General features: G+C 33.1%; 3 protein-coding genes across 3 annotated transcripts; 1 reads left to right on the top strand and 2 right to left on the bottom strand.

Moving 5' to 3' along the window:
• Positions 1-497: 497 nt before the first annotated feature.
• Positions 498-2416, bottom strand: TVAGG3_0337590 (phosphatidylinositol catabolic process; the record flags this gene model as incomplete). The annotated part of the gene is made up of 1 exon (XM_001324130.2): positions 531-2405. The coding sequence occupies one exon, from the start codon at positions 2403-2405 to the stop codon at positions 531-533; it is 1875 nt and encodes a 624-aa protein (XP_001324165.1).
• A 2151-nt stretch (positions 2417-4567) lies between these two features.
• TVAGG3_0337580 (DNA binding) lies at positions 4568-5051 on the top strand (the record flags this gene model as incomplete). The annotated part of the gene is made up of 1 exon (XM_001324131.1): positions 4568-5017. One exon carries the CDS (start codon positions 4568-4570, stop codon positions 5015-5017), a length of 450 nt encoding a protein of 149 aa, XP_001324166.1.
• A 1808-nt stretch (positions 5052-6859) lies between these two features.
• On the bottom strand, positions 6860-21481 carry TVAGG3_0337570 (uncharacterized protein; the record flags this gene model as incomplete). The annotated part of the gene is made up of 1 exon (XM_001324132.1): positions 6860-21481. The coding sequence occupies one exon, from the start codon at positions 21479-21481 to the stop codon at positions 6860-6862; it is 14622 nt and encodes a 4873-aa protein (XP_001324167.1).
• Positions 21482-21507: the final 26 nt, after the last annotated feature.

The following is a 21507-nucleotide window of genomic DNA, read 5'->3' as shown; positions in this document are numbered from 1 at the left end:
TGGGAATAATTTTTAAAACTCCTATATAGAAAATTGAAAGAAGGATAATATTGAGTATTTTTAGCACTTTTTGGAAAACTCAAAAATATCATAAACAATTTGGTTCTCCTATAGCTGTGCTAGCCTTTTAGACATTAACCACTCAAACTTAAAGTCATCAGCTGTGAAAATTTAAAATGATTTGATAACCATAAAAAATGTCACTATAAAGAAAGGCGTTAAAATTTATTACATTATATAACGTTCAAAATTACTTTACCATCAGAGTCGGCTATCTTAAGGGCCGATATACAGTTTTCTGACGACTCGGCATGGCATGCTCATATAATTTTATGCCAAAGAATTTGAGAAAATTTTAGAAAGTTGCAAGTGCACTTTTAACAGATAGAGTACTAGAAATAAGTTGTAGGCAAAGAAATTAGCTGTAGACATCTTCATACAGAGAGTTTGAATACGGAATTCTACAAGAAAACATTTACAATTCTCATTATAAAATATTATTTTTTTTATAAGAAATAAATTATTTTTATTTATTGATTACGGCGTCTCTTGCCTACTAAATGGCATGCAAGCACGAAGCCGCAGAAAACAAATACAACAATAGTTGTTGTTATGATAACAGGGATTGCGAAAGACTGCATTGGGTGGTAAACAGTCCATCCTGCGTCGCACTCGAACTCAAACGGTCCTTGGCTGTCTCCTGGCATGCACTGCTGGTTGTACATGCACCAGCCGCACATCGGAGCCTTCTCGCATTCCTTCTGTGTGAAGTTGCAAGCATCGTATCCGACAGAGCGGAATCTGACCCACGAAAAGTTCCATTCCTGTGGCAATCCATCGTGTGCCTCTGGGAATTTGTCGTCGAACTTCCAGTTGGGGTTGTGCTCGTTAGATGGTGAAGCGATGGCGTCGAACATCATCTTTGTCTTGTAATCTGTAAATTTGGCCGCTTTAGTATCTAGGCCTCCGAAGGCTTTGGCTGGTCCGTAGATGTCGCCTGGTCTTCTCTGATCGTATCTGGACATGATCATCTGCGAGGCATCGCCATTGGAGTAAGTATCGCGCTTCCAATTGTTATATCTCATGAAAGACTTGAATGTTTCGAAGTCCTTGATGAAAGGAACTTCACGCTCCATTAGTCTGTAACGGGCGGAAGTCTCGTAAGTGTAGAAAAGCGCTGTTTTCGGATTTTGTTTAATTTTCTCTGGATATCCCATTAAATCGAATAAGAATTTGCTGTGTGGTTTGTTGATGGATGGCCAATAGCCTTGTTTGAGGACATATTCTGTTACATCCTCTTTTTGCCAGAATGGACCTGGAACTTGTTCAACGACCCAAATGAAGTCCTTGCCTGGGCGTTGGAAGCGCTCGAATTTGTTGGTATCAATAATGACGTATTGGTTGTTGTAAGTACCGAGATTATGTTTCATGAATGTTTCGATCCAATCTGGGCCATTGTTTGTGGTCCACATGGCAAGGGCGGCACGGAACCATGTAGAAATTGACTTTGGATCAACGTAATCGTATAAGGATTCGTTGAAAATGGACATTGTTGTTTCAAGAACCATAAGACCGGAATCAGCAAGATAGAAATCATCGTATGATGAAATCTTACCTGGGCGTGTAGAAAGGGAAAGTCTCTTGGCCTTGAATCCTTCAATTGGGAAGTAATATTCCTTAAGTTGGCCGTGGAGGTCTCTATAATCGCTCCATGCGTCATGTGCGAAGTAAATATCGGAGTAGTCATCGAGAACTCTGATTAAACCTGTGCAATGGCCGCCTAATGACTCTGGATCTCCACTATCCATGGCCATGAGTTGTTGTGTTGGGCCAGCAGATGAAGAGGACTCCTTCCTTCTGGCGAGAAGACGTGTGATGTCTCCTAAATCACCTTCCGATTGAAGAACCCAGTGATCTAGAGGAGACATGTATCCGTGGCTTGGAGCATAGTTGTAACCTTCGTTAATACCTTTGATTTGCTCAAAGATGTATGAAACATGCGTCCAATAATCAGATTCTGGATAAGCATCGATGGATTGAACAATGTACCTGTAATTTGTTTTCATGAATTTAATAAATGGTGCAGAATAGCGCTCTTCATCAGAGGTTGCGTTACGTGGGAAGCCTTTAATATCACAAATGAGTTTGAAGTGATTATAAATATCTTTATGTGAAAGATATCCTTCAACAATACCAGCACATCTCATCATATTGATTGGTGATGCTGCTTTGTTACCAACAACATGTAATTGGTACCAGCCGTTTTTATCAATTGAATCATCGTAAATTGCGTAAGCATCTGCTTGAAGATCAATGTCATCTGTTAATTTAAATCCATCATTGGTAATTGTACAACTTGCTGTACGATTTTCACTGACGGATAAAACAGAGAATAATGGTATCATATTTTTTTTTTGAACCGATGAAATTCCAACCGCTCTTCTCAATCCATCAATGATATGTCATCGTATTAGAATTATTTATCTGATAAATAAATGATAATAAAAATGAATGTAAAGTATTGATTAGTCACTTTTTTTTGAATTTTCCAATCAACAAAAATAGCGTTGGTTAGTTCATGTCTTGATCAAGCTCCATATAACATTATTATTTGCACATTGAAAATTATCCTATGTTAATTTATTTTGGTCTGATCAGACAGAGAAAGGTATCATTAGCAGTGCTTTTGAGACGCTACTTTGGAATTTGTAGCAGAAAGTGAAATTAAAATGATTATAGATGCTTTTTCCTTGATCTTGTTCAACATTCTTTTCAAAATGCACATCAAGTGCATTCAAAGCATATTGGACGTGATATGGAATGAAAGAACTTATGACACTTAAAATACCAAAATTAATAGCTATCTGTGCTGCTTTAAACACATGATGTTGAATTTTAATAGAAATAATTAAAATTAAATGTCTCTTAATCTCAAATTCGCAATCATCGGCCATGTAAACATATTTTTAATATCATTATCTAGGATTGCCCCCAATTCGTTAAAATTTAAACACATTGTGAGAAATACAAACATCTAAGAACCGAATGGCACTCAACCTAAAGTAATCATCACAATCTATGAACTTGGGATATCTAGAAGCATTCCAAACCATTTGAGTTTCATAAATAATTAAATATAAATCTTCAAAGATGTATATTTTGCCTGTTAAAGGAAATCAAAAAGCTTCCATTAAGCCAGTCATGTTTTTAATGTCATCTTCTTCGCCATCATAGCGATCGACTTGTGACACAAATCTTCTCAAGAAACATGGTACACACCATGTCTCCAGTTCTAAAAGAAAGTTAATTTCTTCTTGATAAACTGTTAGAACGCTTTTCAACATAATTCTGTATAGAAAGTTGATTATATAAGAAATTCGAAAACTTTGTTATACATTGATAGATTTATAAATGATTATGAGAATCTCCAAAAGACCACTACATTCTTTTGATTGCAAGACTTTTATCAAATCTGATTGATTCGACAAAATTAATGATCATTTCTGACTCTTCATCATTAAAATATCACATGATGATAATGCCATAGCATAGTTTGATAATACAAATTCTTCAATCCATGTTCAATGTTTGTTTATTAATTTTGGAAAAGAGTTTATGTCACTACTCCAACATTAGGACTACGTACATAACACTGGCATACATGAGATGAATATAATAAATTAATTTATATAATTATCGTTTTGGAAATTCAATCATCTAATATATTGAGATTTTTGAGATAGGATACCAAAACTCACCTAAAGAAAGATATATTTGAAGGATTAAGCTTATGTCATTCAAAATGTCAAAATTATTAATTTCAACACAGAGCTTTGGGATATTTTTATGAAGAATTTTAAACATCCGTATTGAAACATGATCGTAGGAGCAAGATGAGAAGTAAATTGTGAATATTTATGTATTGAGCATAATAAAAATGGGAGTTATTATCAGATTGATGGGATTATATTGAGGTACATAAATATATAGTGAGGGATTCATCATCCATAACAAAAAATATTTTTTTCTAATTGATAAAAATTATTTCTATGAAAGACGAACAAAACCATCAGTTTTCATTCAAAAATTGAGAATGAATTATGGATTGATTTTGCATGATATTAAATTAATTTTTCTTCAATTTCATTTATATTGCAAAGAAATTTGGATGATGTCATATAAAAATTGAATTAGCCATCAGAACCTTTTGATAAGAACCGATTAATGATTTTTTATAATCAAAAAAATTGATGTATTATTATCATTTAATTTAATATTTAAATTATTAATTCGAACTATAACGAACTCTTTTTAAGAAAAACAAAAATAAATTATCGATTTATAATATGATAATGAAATGATTAATAATATTTGAAAAAATGAAAGTTCAAAAGTGAACTAAGTGATTGGATAAATTCAAAAATCACCCATCATGCAAATTTTACAGCTCACAAAATATATCAATCAATAAATATTACTCATTACTAGATACAGACTCATTTTTCTTTTATATGTTCACTTCTTTATTGAAAATGAAAATTGAATCTATTCAATTCTCATTTTGAAAATGTATTCATCCAAGAACAGCACACCAGATTCATCCAGTGATAGCTATGATTCAGATCATCATGGCCTATTTCCAGACATCTACTCTATGATGATGAGCCGTGGAGTTATCATTGATAAATCTCAGATGACAATTTTTCCAGCGGACTTTGGCCTTCCAGAAACAGATATTAATATTGATATTTCCATCACTAAGAAGAAAGAAACCAAGCGTACATTGTTCTCAGACTCACAACGCTCAATATTGATGCATTGGCTGAAGAATCATCAGAGCAATCCATATCCAACATCCTCCGAAAAGCAGGATTTGATGGACAAAACCGGACTCAATAGAGATCAGATCAATGTTTGGTTCGCAAACAACAGAGTTCGCCACGGTATGTCATGCTCATCTCACCATCATGGCAAAAATTCTCACCAGCATTCATATTCATATCGCTCTACACATTAATAATTGTTTGTTGTTAATAAAATTTGTAGTTTTTTGTTATCTCATAGTTTTTCAAATACAATATTTGTTATTCAAAAATTTGTGAACTATCGTCTTTTACGGTATTCAAATCTATTCAATACTGAGACCAAGCAGTATTCCAGGTCGTTTCATTTATGTTATATATTTTAAAAGAAGCATTTTCATCATATTTTACAACACAGAATTATAGTTAAACCTTCAACGATAGTCCATCAATTTTTTACCCTTGAGCATTAATACTAATTCTAGAATGACATAAATTGATAATTAATTTTTATCTGCTTTTGATCTTATTGATTTTGCCAGGTTTTCATTATCAAAATATTTCATTAATTACTGTATAAGACTGATGTTCGATAAAAAGTTCAAGACCAAACCGTAAAATATTGAAATTGATTTTTATTTCTAATTAATAAATTAAGCATAATGACTTATATAGAGAAATATTCTTGATGTCATACGAAATCTATAACCGATTTTTAATCATTCAATTTGAAAATTTTCAATAAAAGTTATATGAAGTGAGAAATTCTATTCAAAATTGACTGAATTAAGAAATGATATGATAAGTATAGATATATGATATCAGCCGAATTGTTTTGTATAAGTTTTTTTCCCGAAATTTTGATTAAATGGCTGGCAGGAAATAAAAGTTCCCCAGCCACTCGTTAAATATAAGGTAGTCACAAAATCTAAGTAGTGAGGCTCTCAAAAATTGAACCATACTCCATACAAAATTTGTGTACCCTCACTACTTAGATTTTGTGGCCTTCAATTGAGAGGTTAGTTTTGATAGAGCACGTTATAAAATTAAAAGGGAAAAATAAATAAAATTTAAACATTTAATTATATATAATGTAAGGAGTGTAATTCCAAATTTTCTAAAAACTATTCAAATTTGAGCATTTTTTTGAAAATAGTAAATCGAATATGTACATCTAATAACAACATGATTCATCACCTTTTCAAGCTCTGCAGTCAATTTTTTGAAATTTGATTGAATTAAATGTAGCAAAAATTACATTTCATTAGGGAATATATGAGTTTCTCTGGAAACAGGCTGATAAATTTTAAATTTTGTCCAATCAACATGAATGCATTGAGAAATTTGGATTGATTTTCTGGTAGAATCTGGAACAATTCAACCATGTATAAATGGATCATGTAATCATCATGAAATGTTAGTGTTAGAGTTCAAAAGAAACAGAATGAGTGGAAATCAAACACAATCTGAATAATTTTAAACGTATACAATCTTTAAGTTTGTATTTTGAATTCTACATATATGATTGTGTAATTCGTTCTTTCAAATTTTCGGATTCAGGCATGTTTTGATAAAATTCATTCCCAAAAACGTCAATTAACAATTAAATTTAGTGTATTTTAAATATATATACGTATTATATTTTATAAATTATATTAAATTCGCAAAATTTTAAGTTTTAAACAAAAATATAAAATGTTCAAAATATGAAATTATGCATAGGGTATTAAAATTTACATGTTAGCAATTTTTTTGAATTGCTTTCAATTTTCATATTGAAATTTTTAAGATTTTTTTCTGAAATAATAAGCAAGAATATCAACCTAAATAATATTAAATTCCATGCGTTAATTTCCCCTCAAAAGTCATTGACCGCCTCTCAATCTAGATTTTGTGAGTACTTTATATAAACCTCATTTAATAATAATATGTTTTTATGTGCCCTTCATCGAACTACCACAATAATCCAATTTCGGATACATGGTAAAAAAATGAATTTAGTGGAATTAAATACATACATACATACATTTACATAACAAATAAGTAAAAATCTAATATCAATCAATATTTCTAACCTGTGTTCTGTGACCTGTAGGCTTTTTCTGAATTTGCTGAATGTCATCATTCTGATTTGTCCTTGATACAGGTCTTGATTCTGGCTGCATTGCAGTTTTAACAACAGTGTCCATATGAGATAACTGTTGTAGTGAAGCAAATGACAAATGCTTTGGTTTGTTTTTCTGCAATTCCTTATTTTGCATTTCTTGGTAAGCATCAGTAGTGTTATGGTTCGGAGCAAAGTTAGTCTCTTCTCCGTTGCCAACCTTCTTACTTCCGAGATACAAAGATCTCAGAGTGTTACTTCCCATAACAAGAGTATCTGTTGGACGAACAATGTTCTTGTCGTAATCTCTTGGCTTGAAAGTAACATGGTGAGAAGGCATCGCTCCCCTTGAAGATCTTTGAGACCTTGATGATGCCAACTGAGAGAGAAGAGGAAGATTCTTGTTGATACGTGGACGTTCTTCTTCCTCTTCTTGTGTCTGCATCGCTTCTGATCTTGGAGAAAGTGGAGGCAGGGAAGAGTGAGACTTGTTTGAGTTTGTGCGAACAAGTGGACGAGGACGTTTCATTGGAGGTTTTTCTTTCGGAGGAGCAACTGTTTCCTTCTTTTCTTCTTCCTCTTCTGCTTTAAATTCTTTTTCTTTTGGAGGTTCTGAAGCAACGACTGCCTCAGGTTTCTTTTCTTCCTCTTCGGCTTTTGGTGTTTCTTTCTTTTCTTCCTCTTCCTGAGGTTCTTTCTTTTCTTCTTCCTCTTCTGCTTTTGGTGTTTCTTTCTTTTCTTCTTCCTCTTCGGCTTTTGGTGTTTCTTTCTTTTCTTCTTCCTCTTCTGCTTTCAGATCTTTTTCTTTTGGAGGCTCTGAAGCAACAACTGCCTCAGGTTTCTTTTCTTCTTCTTTCTGAGGTTCTTTCTTTTCTTCTTCCTCTTCGGCTTTTGGTGTTTCTTTCTTTTCTTCCTCTTCCTGAGGTTCTTTCTTTTCTTCTTCCTCTTCTGCTTTTGGTGTTTCTTTCTTTTCTTCTTCCTCTTCGGCTTTTGGTGTTTCTTTCTTTTCTTCTTCCTCTTCAACTTTTAGTTCTTTTTCTTTTGGAGGTTCAGAAGTTACAATCACTTCTTTCTTTTCTTCTTCTTCAGTTGGAATCTTTTCTTCATCCTTTTGAGGTTCAGGAGTTACGACTGCCTCTGGTTTTTCCTCTTCTTCTTTGGGGGTTTCCTTCTTTTCTTTTTCCTCTGTTGGAGCTTTCTCCTCTTCTTTTTGAGATTCTTTCTTCTCTTCTTCTTCTATTGGAGCATTTTCTTCTTCCTTTTGAGGTTCAGTCGTTGCTGTTTCTTCTAGTTTCTCTTCTTCCTCTTTTGGTGTTTCTTTATTTTCTTCTTTTCGATTTGGAATGATTGCTTCTTTCTTCTCTTCCTTTTCGGTAGGAATTTCCTTCTTTTCTTCTTCTTCAGCTTTTAGTTGTTCTTCCTTTTGAGGTTCTGGAGCAGCGGGTGATTCTAGTTTATTTTCTTCTTCTTTAGAAGGTTCTTTTTGTTCTTCCTCTTTTGGAGTTTCTTTGACTTCTTCTTGTTTATCTTCTTCTTCATTCGGAAGCCCTTCTTCTTTTTGAGGTAGGATTGGAATAAGAATTGTTTCTTTCTTCTCTTCTTCTTCCGTAGGAATTTCCTTTTTCTCTTCCTCCTCTTGTGGAGTTTCTATGACTTTCTCCTGTTTTTCCTCTTCTTCAATCAGAGTCTCTTTCTTTTCTTCTTCCTCAATTGGAAGTTCTTTCTTTTCCTCGATTTGCGGTTCAGGTGGAATAACTGCAATCTCTTTTGCTTTTTCTTCTTCCTCTTCGTGATGAATTTCTTTCTTCTCTCCTTCTTCCTCTTGTGTATCTTTCTTTTCATCTTTTTCTGGCTCTGGAGTATTTGGCTCCTGCTTGTTATCCTCTTCTTCTTCCTTTGGAACTTCTTTCTTTTCTTCCTCTTCATTAGGAATTTCATTCTTTTCTTCTTCCTCTTTTGGCAAATCTTCTTTCTTTTCTTTCTCTTCAGTTGGCGCTTGTTTCTTATCCTTAGTTTGAGGTACGGAAGTAACAACTTCTTGTTTCTCTTCTTCCTCAACAGGTATTTCTTTCTTATCTTCTTCTTCTTGATGAAGATTTTTCTCCTCTTCTTTTCTTTGTTCTGGTATAATTACTACAGCAGCGGCCTTTTTCTCATTTTCTTTCTTTTCTTCCTCTTCTTCCTTTGGAATTTCCTTTTTCTCTTCTTCCTCCTTTTGCGCTTCATCTTCTTTCTGAAGTTCTTGTTTTTCCTCTTCTTCTTTAGACGTGTTTTGTTGATTTTCTTGCTGCATTGGAGTTTCTTCAATAGGCTGAGTATTTTTCTCTTCCTCTTTCTTTTCTTCCTCCTCCATGTTTTCTTGCTTTGGTTCTTCTTTCAGAGGCTCTGTTTCTTTCTTTTCTTCCTCCTCTTCGTGCTTTGCTTGTTCCTTCTTTTCTTCTTCTTCCTTTGGAGAAACTGCAGGAATTATTTCTGCTTCTTTCTTTTCTTCCTCTACTACTTTGGGAGTTTCGTCATTTCCTTTATTTTGAGGTTCTTGTTCTTCTATTAGAGTTTTTTCTTGATTTTCTTCTTGCTGAACAGCAGATACTTCTTTCTTTTCCTCTTCTTCAGAAGTAGGTTCTTTCTTAACTTCTTCTTCTGGTAATTCGTTTTTCTCTTCTTCCTCCTTTAGCTGGAGATCTTTTTCTTTCTGGGGTTCTGCTGGAGTTTCTTTAACTTCTTTCTTTTCTTCTTCCTCTTTTGGTTCTTGTTTCTCTTCCTTTGGAGGTTCATTTGGAATAACAGCGACATCTTCTTTCTTTTCCTCCTCTTCTTTTGGTTCTTCTTTACCTTCTTCGTTAGGAAGTGTTTGCTGAGTTTCTTGTGTTGAATCTTTTACTTCTTCCTCTTCATTCGTTTTCTCTTTAACTTCTTCTTCCTCCTTTGGATCTTGTTTCTCTTCTTTTAGATGTTCTTCATCCTTAATTTCTTCATTTGATTCATTTGGAATTACTTCGCCATCTTTCTTTTCTTCTTCTTCCTTAACTGGTTCTTCTTTCTTTTCTTCTTCTTCCTTAACTGGTTCTTCTTTCTTTTCTTCTTCTTCCTTAACTGGTTCTTCTTTCTTTTCTTCTTCTTCCTTTGCAGGTTCTTCTTTCTCTGGTGATGGCTTTTGTTCTTCTTTCTGAGGCACTACTGGAATAACTGCGACTCCTTTAGGAGTTTCATCTTTCTTATCTTCATCATCCTTGGAAAGTTCTTCTTTCTTTTCTTCTTCTTCATTTGCTTCTTTGGTTTCTTCTTCCTCAATTTTTTCTTCGGGTTTCTCAATAACTTTTGGCTCTTTAATTTTCTCATCAGGAGTTAAAGATTTTTCTTCTTTTTGAACTTCAGGAATTTGCTCAAGCTCTTCTTTCTTTTCTTCTAGTGATTCTTCTTTAACTTCAGCCTGATTTAATTCTGCTGGTTGTTCAGGAATGATTTCCTCTTTCTGATTTGATTCTTCTTTAGGAGTTTCCTCTTTCTTTTCTTCCTCCTCGGTTGTATCTTGCTTTTGCTCTTCTTCGTCTTTTACAAGATTATCTTTTGGTTTCTCTTCATCTTTGTTTGTTTCTTCTGCCTCATTGGTTTCATTCTTTTCTTCTTCATCATCATCTTTTTGTTTAGTACTCTCAGGAGGAATATCTGTTGTTTCTTGATTCTGTATTTCTTTGACTTCATCTTTTTGAACTTCTTGAGGAACTTCTGCCTTTTCGATTGGTGTTTCTTTCTTTTCTTCAATTGGTTGAACATTTTGTTGAGGTTGAACAAAGTCTTTCTCTTTGACATTTTCTTCATTAGCTTCTTCTTGATTTGGTTGAACGTTATCTTCTTTCTTTTCTTCCTCTTCTTGATGTTTTTCGTTTGGTTGCTCAACGTTTGTAATGACAGGAATTTCTGTTGATTTTTCATCATTTATTTCTACCTCTTCTTTGTGAGGTTGTTCCTGTTCAGTTGGAATTTCTTTCTTCTCTTCTTCCTCATTTGGAATTTCTTTCTTATCTTCGGAAACAGGTTTATGTTTTTCTTCCTCTTCTTTATTTAATTCTTGTTTCTCTTCTTCAGCTTTCTTTTCTGTATCTTGAAGATCTGGTTTCTCTTCTGGTACTTCAAGATCTTTGGTTTCAGGTGTTTCCTCTTCTTCTTTATTGAGAGTTACTTTGTTCTTTTCCTCATCAGGTTTTTGTTCATTTGTATCTTCCTCCATAGATTGTGGAATCTTTTCATTATTTTCTTCTGGTTGAGTTACTTCTTCTTTCTGAGGCAATTCTCTTTGTTCAAGATCCTCTTTTGTTTCATTTGGAGTTTCTTCCGCTTTGGAGTTATCTTTCTGTTCAGGAATTTCTTGTTTTGCCTCTTCATCTTGTGTTTGGCCTTCTTCTTTTGAGTGAGCATCATTGTTATTTTCTTGTAATTCTGTTTCATCTTTTGAAACTTCTTCATTTGATTTAGTTGGAGGTTCGGATTCAATTGGAACATCTTCATTCTTTTCGTCTTCATTGTTAGGAGTTTCTTGTTTCTGTTCATTATCTTCATGATGCTCTTCAGGAGATTGTTCTTGTACCTGATTTGGTGTTTCATCCGTACTATCTTTGTTTTCTTCTTGTTGTGTTACTTCTTTTTCTTGATTTGGAGAATTTATTTCTTGATTTTCGTCTTTTTGATTTTCTGAAGGAATTGATTCATTCTTTTCATCAACATTGTCTTGTAGAGGTGTTGGCTCCCTGGAGTCATTGGTTTGGTCTTCAGGAATTTCTTCTTTTCCTTCTTGATTTTCTCCATCTTTCTTGTTCTTTTCATGAAGATAAACAGCAGCACCAGCAACTCCAGTTGCTCCAACAACTCCTGCAGCTGCAATTGCAGCAATTTTTCCTTTCTTTTTCTTTTCTTCGTCTTTGGAATCTTCTTCTTCTTCAGGTTCCTTTTCTTTCTCATGTTCTTCTTCTGGATGTTGATCGATTTCTTTTTCTTTCTTTTCATCTTCTTCTTTAGAATTTTCTTTTTCCAATGGAGTAATGTCATTCTCTTTATTTTCTGGAATAGTTGAAGGAGTTTCGGCTTTTTCATCTTCTTTTGGAGTTTCTGGAACTTCATTTTCTGGTTGATTTGTATCTGTTTTATCTTCAGGAAGTTCCTGACTCTGCTCTTGATTGCTGAAACCTGGTTTTGATTCTTCGTCTTTTGGAGTTTCTTGAACTTCTTTTTCTGGTTGTTCAGGAAGTTCTTTGCTTTGAACTTGCTCTTCAGCATTTTCTAATTGATTGTTGATATCTGGTTTAGATTCTTCTTCAGCTTTTTGTTCTTCAGAATGTGCAGTTGGATCTACTTTGATGTCCTCTTTCTTTTTATCTGGCTGGGATACTGCAACTTCTTCCTTCGGTTGAGTTTCCTTTTTATCATCAACTTCATTTTCTGATGGATTTGAATCAACTTTATCTTTCGGAAGTTCTTCAATTTCCTTTTGTTGATTTGTTTCTTCCTTTTCTTGTTGAGGCTCTTGCTCGTCTGTTTTATTAGTTAGATCTTTGTTTTGTTCATTTGAAGATTTGATTTCATTCGATGAATCGTTTTTGTTTTCCTCTTCTTTGTCTGCTGGATTCTCTTCATTTTCTTTATTCTTTTCATGAAGATATGCGGCAGTTCCGGCTACAGCAGCTGCTCCGACAACTCCTGCTGCAACTGCAACTTTTCCTTTCTTATTCTTATCTTCACCCTTTGATTTGTCTTCTTGTTTTAATTCCTTTTCTTTGATCTCTTCTTCTTCCTGAGGTTTTATCTCTTCATCTTGTTTAGCTTTATTTTCTTCTTGAGTTTCATCTTGTTTTATTTCTTTATCATTTTCATCTTGATTGTCAGCTTTAGTTTCTTCAGATTTCTTCGATTCATCTTTTCCTTCTGGTTGTTCTTCATTTTCTTGCGAAATATTTTGTATTTCTTTGCTTTCTTGCTGATTTTCTTCTTCCGGAGCGAGATCATTTGGTGTTGCTTCATTATTTTCCTCGATATTGAAAGCTTTATCTTGTTGATCTGGTTCTTCAGGATGATTTTCATTTTCTTGATGATTTACTTCTTCCCGATGTTTATTATCTGGTTTTTCTTCCTCTTTTGGTGTTGCTTCATTATTTTCTTCGATATTGAAAGCTTTATCTTGTTCATTTACTTCTTCAGGATGATCTTCATCTTGTTTTTCGTCTTCATTTTGTTGATTTGACTGGTCTTCAACGTGGAAAGCTTTTTCTTGTTGATCTGGTTCTTTCTTTTCTACCTGAGGCTCTTGGATCTTTTTGTTTTCATCAATTGCTTGTGGCATTTCTTCTTCATTTTGATCATTTGTAGGTTTGATGTCATTTTGGGAATCTGCTGGATTCTCATCTTTTTCTTCGTTCTTTTCATGAAGAAGAGCTGCAGTTCCTGCTACTGCAGCAGCGCCAACAACACCAGCTGCTACAGCAACAGCAACTTTTCCTTTCTTCTCTTCTTCTTTTGGTTCTTCGTCTTGTTTCGATTCCTTTTCTTTGCTTTCTTCTTCCTCAGTTGGAGTCAGATCAGCTTGTTTGGTCTGTTTATTTTCTTCTTCATGTGAATCATCTTTAGCTTCATCCAGTTTTACCTCTTTTTCATTGACTTCATCATGAGTTTCTTCAACCTTCGGAGTTTCTTTTTCTTCTTTCGGTTCGTCCTTATCAACATTTTCTGTTTCTTTATTGTCTTCAATTGGTTTTTCATTTTCTGGATTGGATTCGTTTAGTTTATCCTCTTTGATTTCTTTTTCTGAAGGAATCTCTTCTTTTTCTTTATTCTTTTCGTGAAGAAGAGTTGCAGCTCCTGCAATACCAGCAGCTCCAACTACTCCTGCTGCAACAGCTGCAGCAACAGCAGCTTTATTGTCTTTCTTATCTTCATCTTTATTGTTTTCCAATTGTAAATCCTTTTCCTTTGTTTTTTCTTCATTTTGATTTAGAGATTTAGTTAATTGGTCCTTTAATGATAATGAAGAATCTTTAGTTTCCTTGTCTTCTGGTTTTTGTTCTTCTTTGTTTGCAGGAGGTTGTTCCGCAGAACTTGATTTTCGTTTGTTTCTTGCTGAAGTTGGTGCTGATTTCTTTTCAGGATCTGCTGAGCTTGATTTTCTTTGCCTTCTTCCTGATTTTCTCACTGAAGTTTCTTCTGGTTTAACTGTGTTTTCCTTTATAGCTTCAGTTATTGAAAGAGAAGGCACAACTTTATTTTCTTCTTTTTCTGGTGTAGGCTTTTCAGGAATTGCTGAAGATTTTTCTTTGTTTTCTTCTGGTTTAACATTATCTTTAAGAGCTTGTGACAGAGAAAGAGGGACTGTAATGTCTTTTTCTTCTTTTGGTTTTTCACCTTCATCTTTAATTGGTTCGACTTTTCTTGGTGATGGTTTCTTTTCTTCTTTTTCGTTTTCTAAATTATTCTTGATAGAATCTGTGAGAGAAAGTGGTGCAACAACTTTTTCATCTGATTTCTTTTGTTCTTCAACTGGTTTCTCTTCTTCTTTATTTTCAGTTTCCTTTGGTTGTTCATTCACTTCTTTATCGTTCTTAAGTTTGTCTTTTATTGAATCTGTCAAAGAAACAGGAACAACAACTGCGGTTTCTTTCTTTTCTGGTTCTTTTTCTTCTTGTTGTTGTTTCTCTTCTGGTTGAGATGCTGCACTTGATTTTCTTGTCTTTCTTGGAGAGTTATTCTTTTTCTTTGGTTCTTGAGGAGTATTTGTGCTGTTCTTAACTGCATCTGTGATAGAAAGAGGCGAAATATCTTTATCTTTAACGTTATCTTCATGTAAATCTTTCTTTTCTTCTTCTGGTTTTGATTCATCTTTATTCAAGTTTTCTTTCACAGAATTTGTTAAAGAAAATGGAATAACAACATTATTTTCTGTTGGTTTCTCGTCAACTTCTGATTGCTGCTTTTCTTCTGGTTGAGAAGCAGAACTTGATTTTCTTGTCTTTCTTCCAGAATTATTGTCTTGTTTTTCTGTTTCTGGTTCTCTTGGAGAATTGATTTTGTCTTTGATTGAATCAGATAAAGAAAGAGTTGTTGGAGCTTTTTCTTCTGGTTGATCTTTCTTTGATTCCTCTGAGTTTTGTTCTGGTTGAGATTTTGGACTTGGAATTGGTGACTTTCTTGGAGATTTATTTTCATTGCTGACTTCTTTTGGCTCTTCTGGTTTGTTGTTAATATTTTCTTTGATGGAATCAGCAATGGAAAGAGAAGGAACTTCTTTTGTTTCTTTTTCATCAGGTAGATCTTTCTTTTCTTCTTCTTTTGGCTTTTCTGTATTTTCTTTGAGATTTTCTTTAATTGAATCAGTGATAGAAAGTTGAGGAACTTCCTTAGTTTCTGGTTTTTCTTCAGGAACTTCATCTTTTGGTTTGTTATCATCTTGTTCTTTATTTTGTTCTTTGATAGCATTGGTGATTGAGAGTTGAGGAGCTTCATTTTCTTTCTTTTGTTCTTCCTCTTCATTTGGCTTTTCCTCTTTCGGTTCAATTTGTTTTTCATTGAGATTATCTTTAATTGCCTCAGAAATTGAAAGTGGAGCAATAATGTTTTTCTCTTCTTTAGGTGATTCTTTCTGTGTTTCATTTTTCTCATCCTTTTCTTTTTCTTCTGTTTGTTTGTCTGATTTTTCATCAAGATTGTTTTTAACAGCCTCTTCAATTGAAAGTTGAGGAATTTCTTTTGGTTCTTTTTCTTCTGATGAATCTTTCTTTGATTCAATTTCTTCTTGTTTATCATTGAGATTATCTTTAATTGCCTCTGAAATAGAAAGAGGAACCACAATGTTTTTATCTTCTTTAGGAGATTCTTTTTGTGTTTGTTTCTCTTCTTCTTCCTCTTTTTCTTCTTTTGTATCTTTTGATTCATCTGGTTTTTCATCGAGATTGAATTTAATTGAATCAGAAATAGAAAGCTGAGGAATTTCTTTTGTTTCTTCTTTCGGTTCTTTATCTTCTGTTGTTTTATTAGGTTTATCATCCAGATTGGCTCTGGCAGCTTCTTCTATTGAAAGTTGAGGAATTTCTTTTGTTTCTTTATCATCTGATAAATCATTCTTTGATTCATTTTCTTCTGGTTCATTGTTGATTTTGTCTTTAATATTATCGGAAATAGTAAGAGGAACAGATATGTTTTTCTCATCTTTAGGTGAGGCTTTTTGACTTTGTTTCTCTTCTTTCGGTTCTTCTAGTTTTTCTTCAAGATTTTCTTTGATTGCTTCTGTAATAGAAAGTTGAGGAATTTCTTTTGTTTCTGGTTTTTCTTCAGGTGATGCATTATTTGGTTGACTCTTTTCTTCTTCCTTCTGTTGTTTTTCGTCTTCTGGTTCCTTTTGGATATCAGAAAGATTATCTTTAACTACATTGGCAATTGAAAGTACTGGTGTTGATTGTTTCTCTTCTTTCGTATCATCCTTTTGTTCTTCTTCTTTTGATTTTGGTTCAACATTAGCTGTTTCCTCTTCGGGTTCTTTTTCTTTAGAAGCTATTTCAGCGGCTTTTTCTTTAATTGTTTCTCCTATTGGAAGAACAGAGACAACTTTTTCATCTGGAGAAGAATTTTCTTCAGAAGCAGAATTTGCAGAACTAGATTTCCTAGTTTTCCTTGGTGATCTCTTTTGTTTCTCTTCATTGGTATCTTGAGGAGAGTCAGAAACTGGAGGAGTTGGTGTTTTCTCATCAAGTTTAGTTTGAACATCTTTGATCGAATCTGATAGAAGAAGAATTGTTGGTTTGGATTCTTCTTCTTTTTCAGAAGGCTTTTCATTGCTTTCGATTTTCTCTTCAACTTTTTTAATTGAATCTGTAATTGGTTGAACTGAAACAGGTTCTTGATTTTGATTATCATCATCCAACTTTTCAACTTGATTAGAAGTTTCTTCGGTTGGATTTATTTCTTTTTCTTCATGATCTTGTTTTTCTGGTTGTGATTCTGAAGAAATTTGTTGAGCAACTTCTTTAATATCTTCTGTTAATGAAGGAATTTCTTCTTTTGGTTTTTCTTCCTCTGTTGGATTTTCAACTTCAGAAGGTCTGTTTTCTTTATCTTCAGCAGGAATTTCTGGAGATTTCTCTTCTTCTTTTTCTGAAGGAGATTGTTTTTCCTCTTCATTCTTAGAAGATTCTGGTATTTCTTCAGGAAGTTGTTCCTTAGGGGATTCTTTGGTTTCTGATGAAAGATTTTCGTTTAGTTGAAGATCTTTTTCTGCAGTTAGCTCTTCTTTTGTAGCAATAATTGGAAAAACAATATTTGTCTTTGAAGAATCTTTTTCTTGTTTCTCTTCTTTTGCATTTTCTTTTGGTTCTTTGATATCTTTATCTTCTGATTCTTCCTTCTTTTTGTCTTTCTTTTGTTTCTTTTCCTTTTTATCCTCTTTCTTTTCTTTAGAATCTTTTTCAACTTTTGGAAAGATATCTTCTTTTTGAATTTCTTTATCCTTTTCTGAAGATGGTTCCTTGTTGTCTTCTTGATCAAGAGGTTTTTCATCTTTTGATTTTTTATCTTTCTTTTTGTCTTTCTTCTCTTTCTTCTCTTTCTTCTTCTCTTCTTTTTCAGATTCTTTAGGAGTATTATCTTCCTTTTTTTCTTCTTTCTTATCCAAATTTTCTAATGATTTATCTTCAGCTATTAAGTTAGGAATTTCTTGCTCGATTTTATTTTCAGAATTGTCTTTTTCAGCCTTCTTTTCATCAGATTTTTGATCCTTCTTTTTCTCTTTTTTGTCTAGCTTTTCTTCTTCAGCTTTAGATTTCTTCGATTTCTTGTCTTTCTTTTTCTCTTTATTTTCTTTATCATTAGTTTCGTCATCTTTGACTTCTTTCTTCGAATCTCCTTCTTGTTTTTCAATCTTATCTTCTTTATTATCAACATCTTTCGATTTCTTCTCCTTTTTATCTTTCTTCTTTTTCTTGTCTTCCTTATCTTCTTTGGATTTCTTATCTTTCTTTTCTTCTTCAACAGAAGGTTTGAATTCTTCTTGCTTTTCCTTTTCAACTGGCTGTTCTTCTTTCTTCTTTTCTTTCTTTTCTTTATCACCTGCTTCTTTTTCATTGTCTGGATTCTTCAATTCTTTATCTTCAACTGGTTGAGATAAATCTTGAATATCTTTATTTTCATTATCGATTTTTTCTTCTTTGGGTTTCTTGTCTTTCTTATCTTTCTTCTTTTCTTTCTTGTCATCTTTATCTTCTTTGGATTTCTTATCTTTCTTCTCCTTTTTATCTTTCTTTTTATCTTTCTTTTCTTCAACTTTTTCATCATTCTTTAGCTCCTTTTCTTCTTTTTCAACTTTTTCTTCGTCATCTTTGTCTTTCTTCTTTTCTTTTTTATCTTTCTTCTTCTCTTTCTTTTCCTTTTTATCCTTCTTTTCTTCAGTGTTTTCATCTTTTGGCTCCTTGTCTTTCTTTTCTTTCTTGTCTTCTTTTTCTTCTTTATCTTTGTTTTTGTCTTTCTTATCTTTCTTCTTTTCTTTCTTGTCTTTGTCTTTCTTTTTCTCCATCTTTTCCTTGTCTTTTTCTTCAGGAGGTAAAGAACTTTCGACATAAAGAGATGATGATTCGATGTTGAATTTCTTTGGAGAAGATTGTTTGTCTGCGTCTTCTGAAGGCAATGATTTTTCAGCTGTTAGTGGAGATTGTTCTGATTTCTCTTCTCTGTTGATCTGGACAGGAGAAGGGAAAACTTGTTTAGGAAGAGGAACAACTCCTTTGGTGAAAACTCTTTGTGATTGCGGTGCATCAAAGATTGGAGTATCAGAAATGTTCAAAAGAGGAACTTCTTTCTCTTTCAGCGAAGAAGGAATTGAAACTTTTCCTGCCTCAGGAGATTCAAAACTGAAACTCATCTCATTTTTTGTTGGAAGTTCCTTTGTTTTACTAAAATTTGCATCTTGTTCTTTTTCTTTATCTTGTTTCTGTTTTTCTGACTCATTCTTTGACTTTTTCTCCTTTTTCTGTTTCTCTTTTTCTTTTGAAGACTTTTTATCAGATTTTTTGTTTTTGTCACTTTCTTTTGGTTTTTCTGGAACATTTTCTGTCTTTTCTTCTTTGGTTTCATCTGATTTTTCATCTTTAGAAGAATTTTTATCAGATTTTTTGTCCTTTTTCTGTTTGTCATCTTTATCTGTTTCTTTTTCTTGAGATAGTTCTTCTTCTAATTTCTCTTGTTTGTGTTCTTTTGATTTTTTATCTTTTTTCGGTTTGTTTTCTTCATTAGGTACTTCTTCTAGTTTTTCATCTTTAGAAGAATTTTTATCTTCGGTAGGAACTTTTTCTTCTTTGATTTCACCTTTAGATTTCTCTGATTTTTTATCAGATTTCTTGTCCTTTTTTGGTTTTTCTTCTTGAGACTGTTGTTTGTTTTCCTTTGACTTTTTATCATTTTTCAGTTCTTCATCTTCGGTAGGAACTTTTTCATCTGGATTTTCTTGTTTAGAAGAATTTTTAACTTTTTCTTGAGATGAAATTTCAGATTTTTTATCTTCTGAAGGAACTTTTTCTTCTTTGATTTCATCTTTTGGTTTTTTATCTTTCTTTGGTTTTTCTTCTTGAGATTGTTGTTTATTTTCTTCTTTTGGTTTAAAATCCTTTGATTTCTCATCATTTTTAACTTGTTTTTGATTTATTTCTTGTTTTGTTTCAGGAAATAAATGTTGTGATGATTCATCAGAGTTTCCATCATCAGGTAAAACAACTTTTTTCTTTCCTTTTTTATACTGGTTTTGTTTTTCATTTTCTTTTGATGGTTTGTGATATTGAATTGAATCATTTGAACCTTCAGGAGTAGAAAATGGATCTGTTGTGTTCTCTGCTTTCTTCTTGGTCTCAACAACAGGAGTAGCCATTGGATCTTCTTCATTTATTTCACTTTTTTGATTTGATTTTGGAGTTTTGTTTCCTTTTTGTTCATTTTTACTGAATGATTGATTTTGAGGTGTTGAAGTATCAAATTTACTTGCAAGTCGTGATTTAACTCTATTTAAACCGTCATCATTTGCATAATATGGACTATTCTTTGGCATTTGACGGGTTTTCTGTCTCTGGATGCCTTTTGGATAACTGAAATTCTCAAATGAACTGTCATTAAATAGAGAATCATCTTGTTGTGAATATGGATTTTTAGATTTTCTTGATGCATTCGTTTTTGATGAAATCTTACTCTTGTTATCTTGTTTTGAGTTGGATTCGCTTTGTTTTACGCTTTCGAGCAGTTCATCAATTGAATCTTTTGGAAGATCTTTTGATGTTAATCTTATACGTTGATTATTTGTAGTTCGTGGTTTAGATCTCGATCTCCTAAGGCTTGATTCATTGTTTGGTGTTTGTTGTTCTGTTTTCTGTTGTTCTTCAATTTCATTTGCCAATTGAATGATTTCATCGTCAAGAATACTGTCATCAGGTGTTTTAACCATCTCTATTGGATCGATTTTCTCTAAGTTCTTCTTAGAATCTGGTATTTTATGTGGTTGATATTTTGGAGTCGTGTAATGTGAACGATTTGATACAGAATTCTCTGCGGTTGTTGATATATGGCTTGTGTCATCATTATTTAGTTCATTTGTAGAATGAAGATGATATGAATCTAAACTATCAATACTTTTGTCTTTATTTACTGGAGTTGTGCTGTCATTATATCTCTTCATCCTTGCTATTAAGTTTCCTTTAGGACTTAGCTCAAAAGGAGGAGTTTTTACCGGATGAGGTAAATTTTTATTTTCTAAATCTAAACGTTTCACGGGTTGTTGATCTATTTCTTCAATAGAATCGAGCATTGTGTTATTTCCTTTATTGCGAATCGGATATTTCTTTGAAGAATTGGAATTAAAATCATGATTTGGTTTTTTGATGCTGGATTTCCTTGAATTACCTGCAAATCTTCCTTTATCTGTTCTAATTCGTTGATTTTTTGGATTAATTGTGTTTTTGGCTGAATTATCTTTTTGATCATCTTCTGAAAGGGAAGGAATCTCGATTTCGGTAGAAATTACGCTATTAAAGCATTCTAATTCAAGATTATTGTCGCTTTCGCTCGGCCCGAAGAGAATTGCGCTTTCATTATGTTCGAATTTTTCGATCGAATTCAATCTCTGTTTTCTTCTTTGTTTAATCATTTCCGCCCGAATTTCTTCCCTTGTTTTTCCATCATGTTTAGACTGAATACGTTCAATTGATTTCAAAGCGTCTTGATCATTTTCAAATGTATTTCGTAGCTCAGAATTGACATTGTCATTGCCAAGATTCTGCGTAGTTTTAATTTTTCCTCGATTATCTGAAGATGGAATTTCATTTGCAATATTTTTCCTTTGATACATAGATTTCATACCACTTGGTGATGTATTTTGTATTTGCGGCTGAGAATTTTGCTTTTTACTATTGATCGAATTTTCTGATTTGGATGCGTTGTCTTTATTAACTTTTGGAAAGGCTGAACGTTGCGTTTGTGGTCTGTCTTTGACAACGTAGTAATCGTACTCACCATCCGAAGGAAGTTGATATCCGTTTCTTTTTGATAAACGATATCTCCATCCAGTCATCTTAGGTTCGCGAGCTGATTTTGTAC

The sequence above is a fragment of the Trichomonas vaginalis genome, chromosome V (assembly GCF_026262505.1).
Source record: "Trichomonas vaginalis G3 chromosome V, whole genome shotgun sequence".
Classification (NCBI taxonomy): Eukaryota; Parabasalia; order Trichomonadida; family Trichomonadidae; genus Trichomonas; species Trichomonas vaginalis.
Note: the sequence above shows the minus strand (reverse complement) of the source record. Positions and strands in the feature narration are given on the sequence as shown.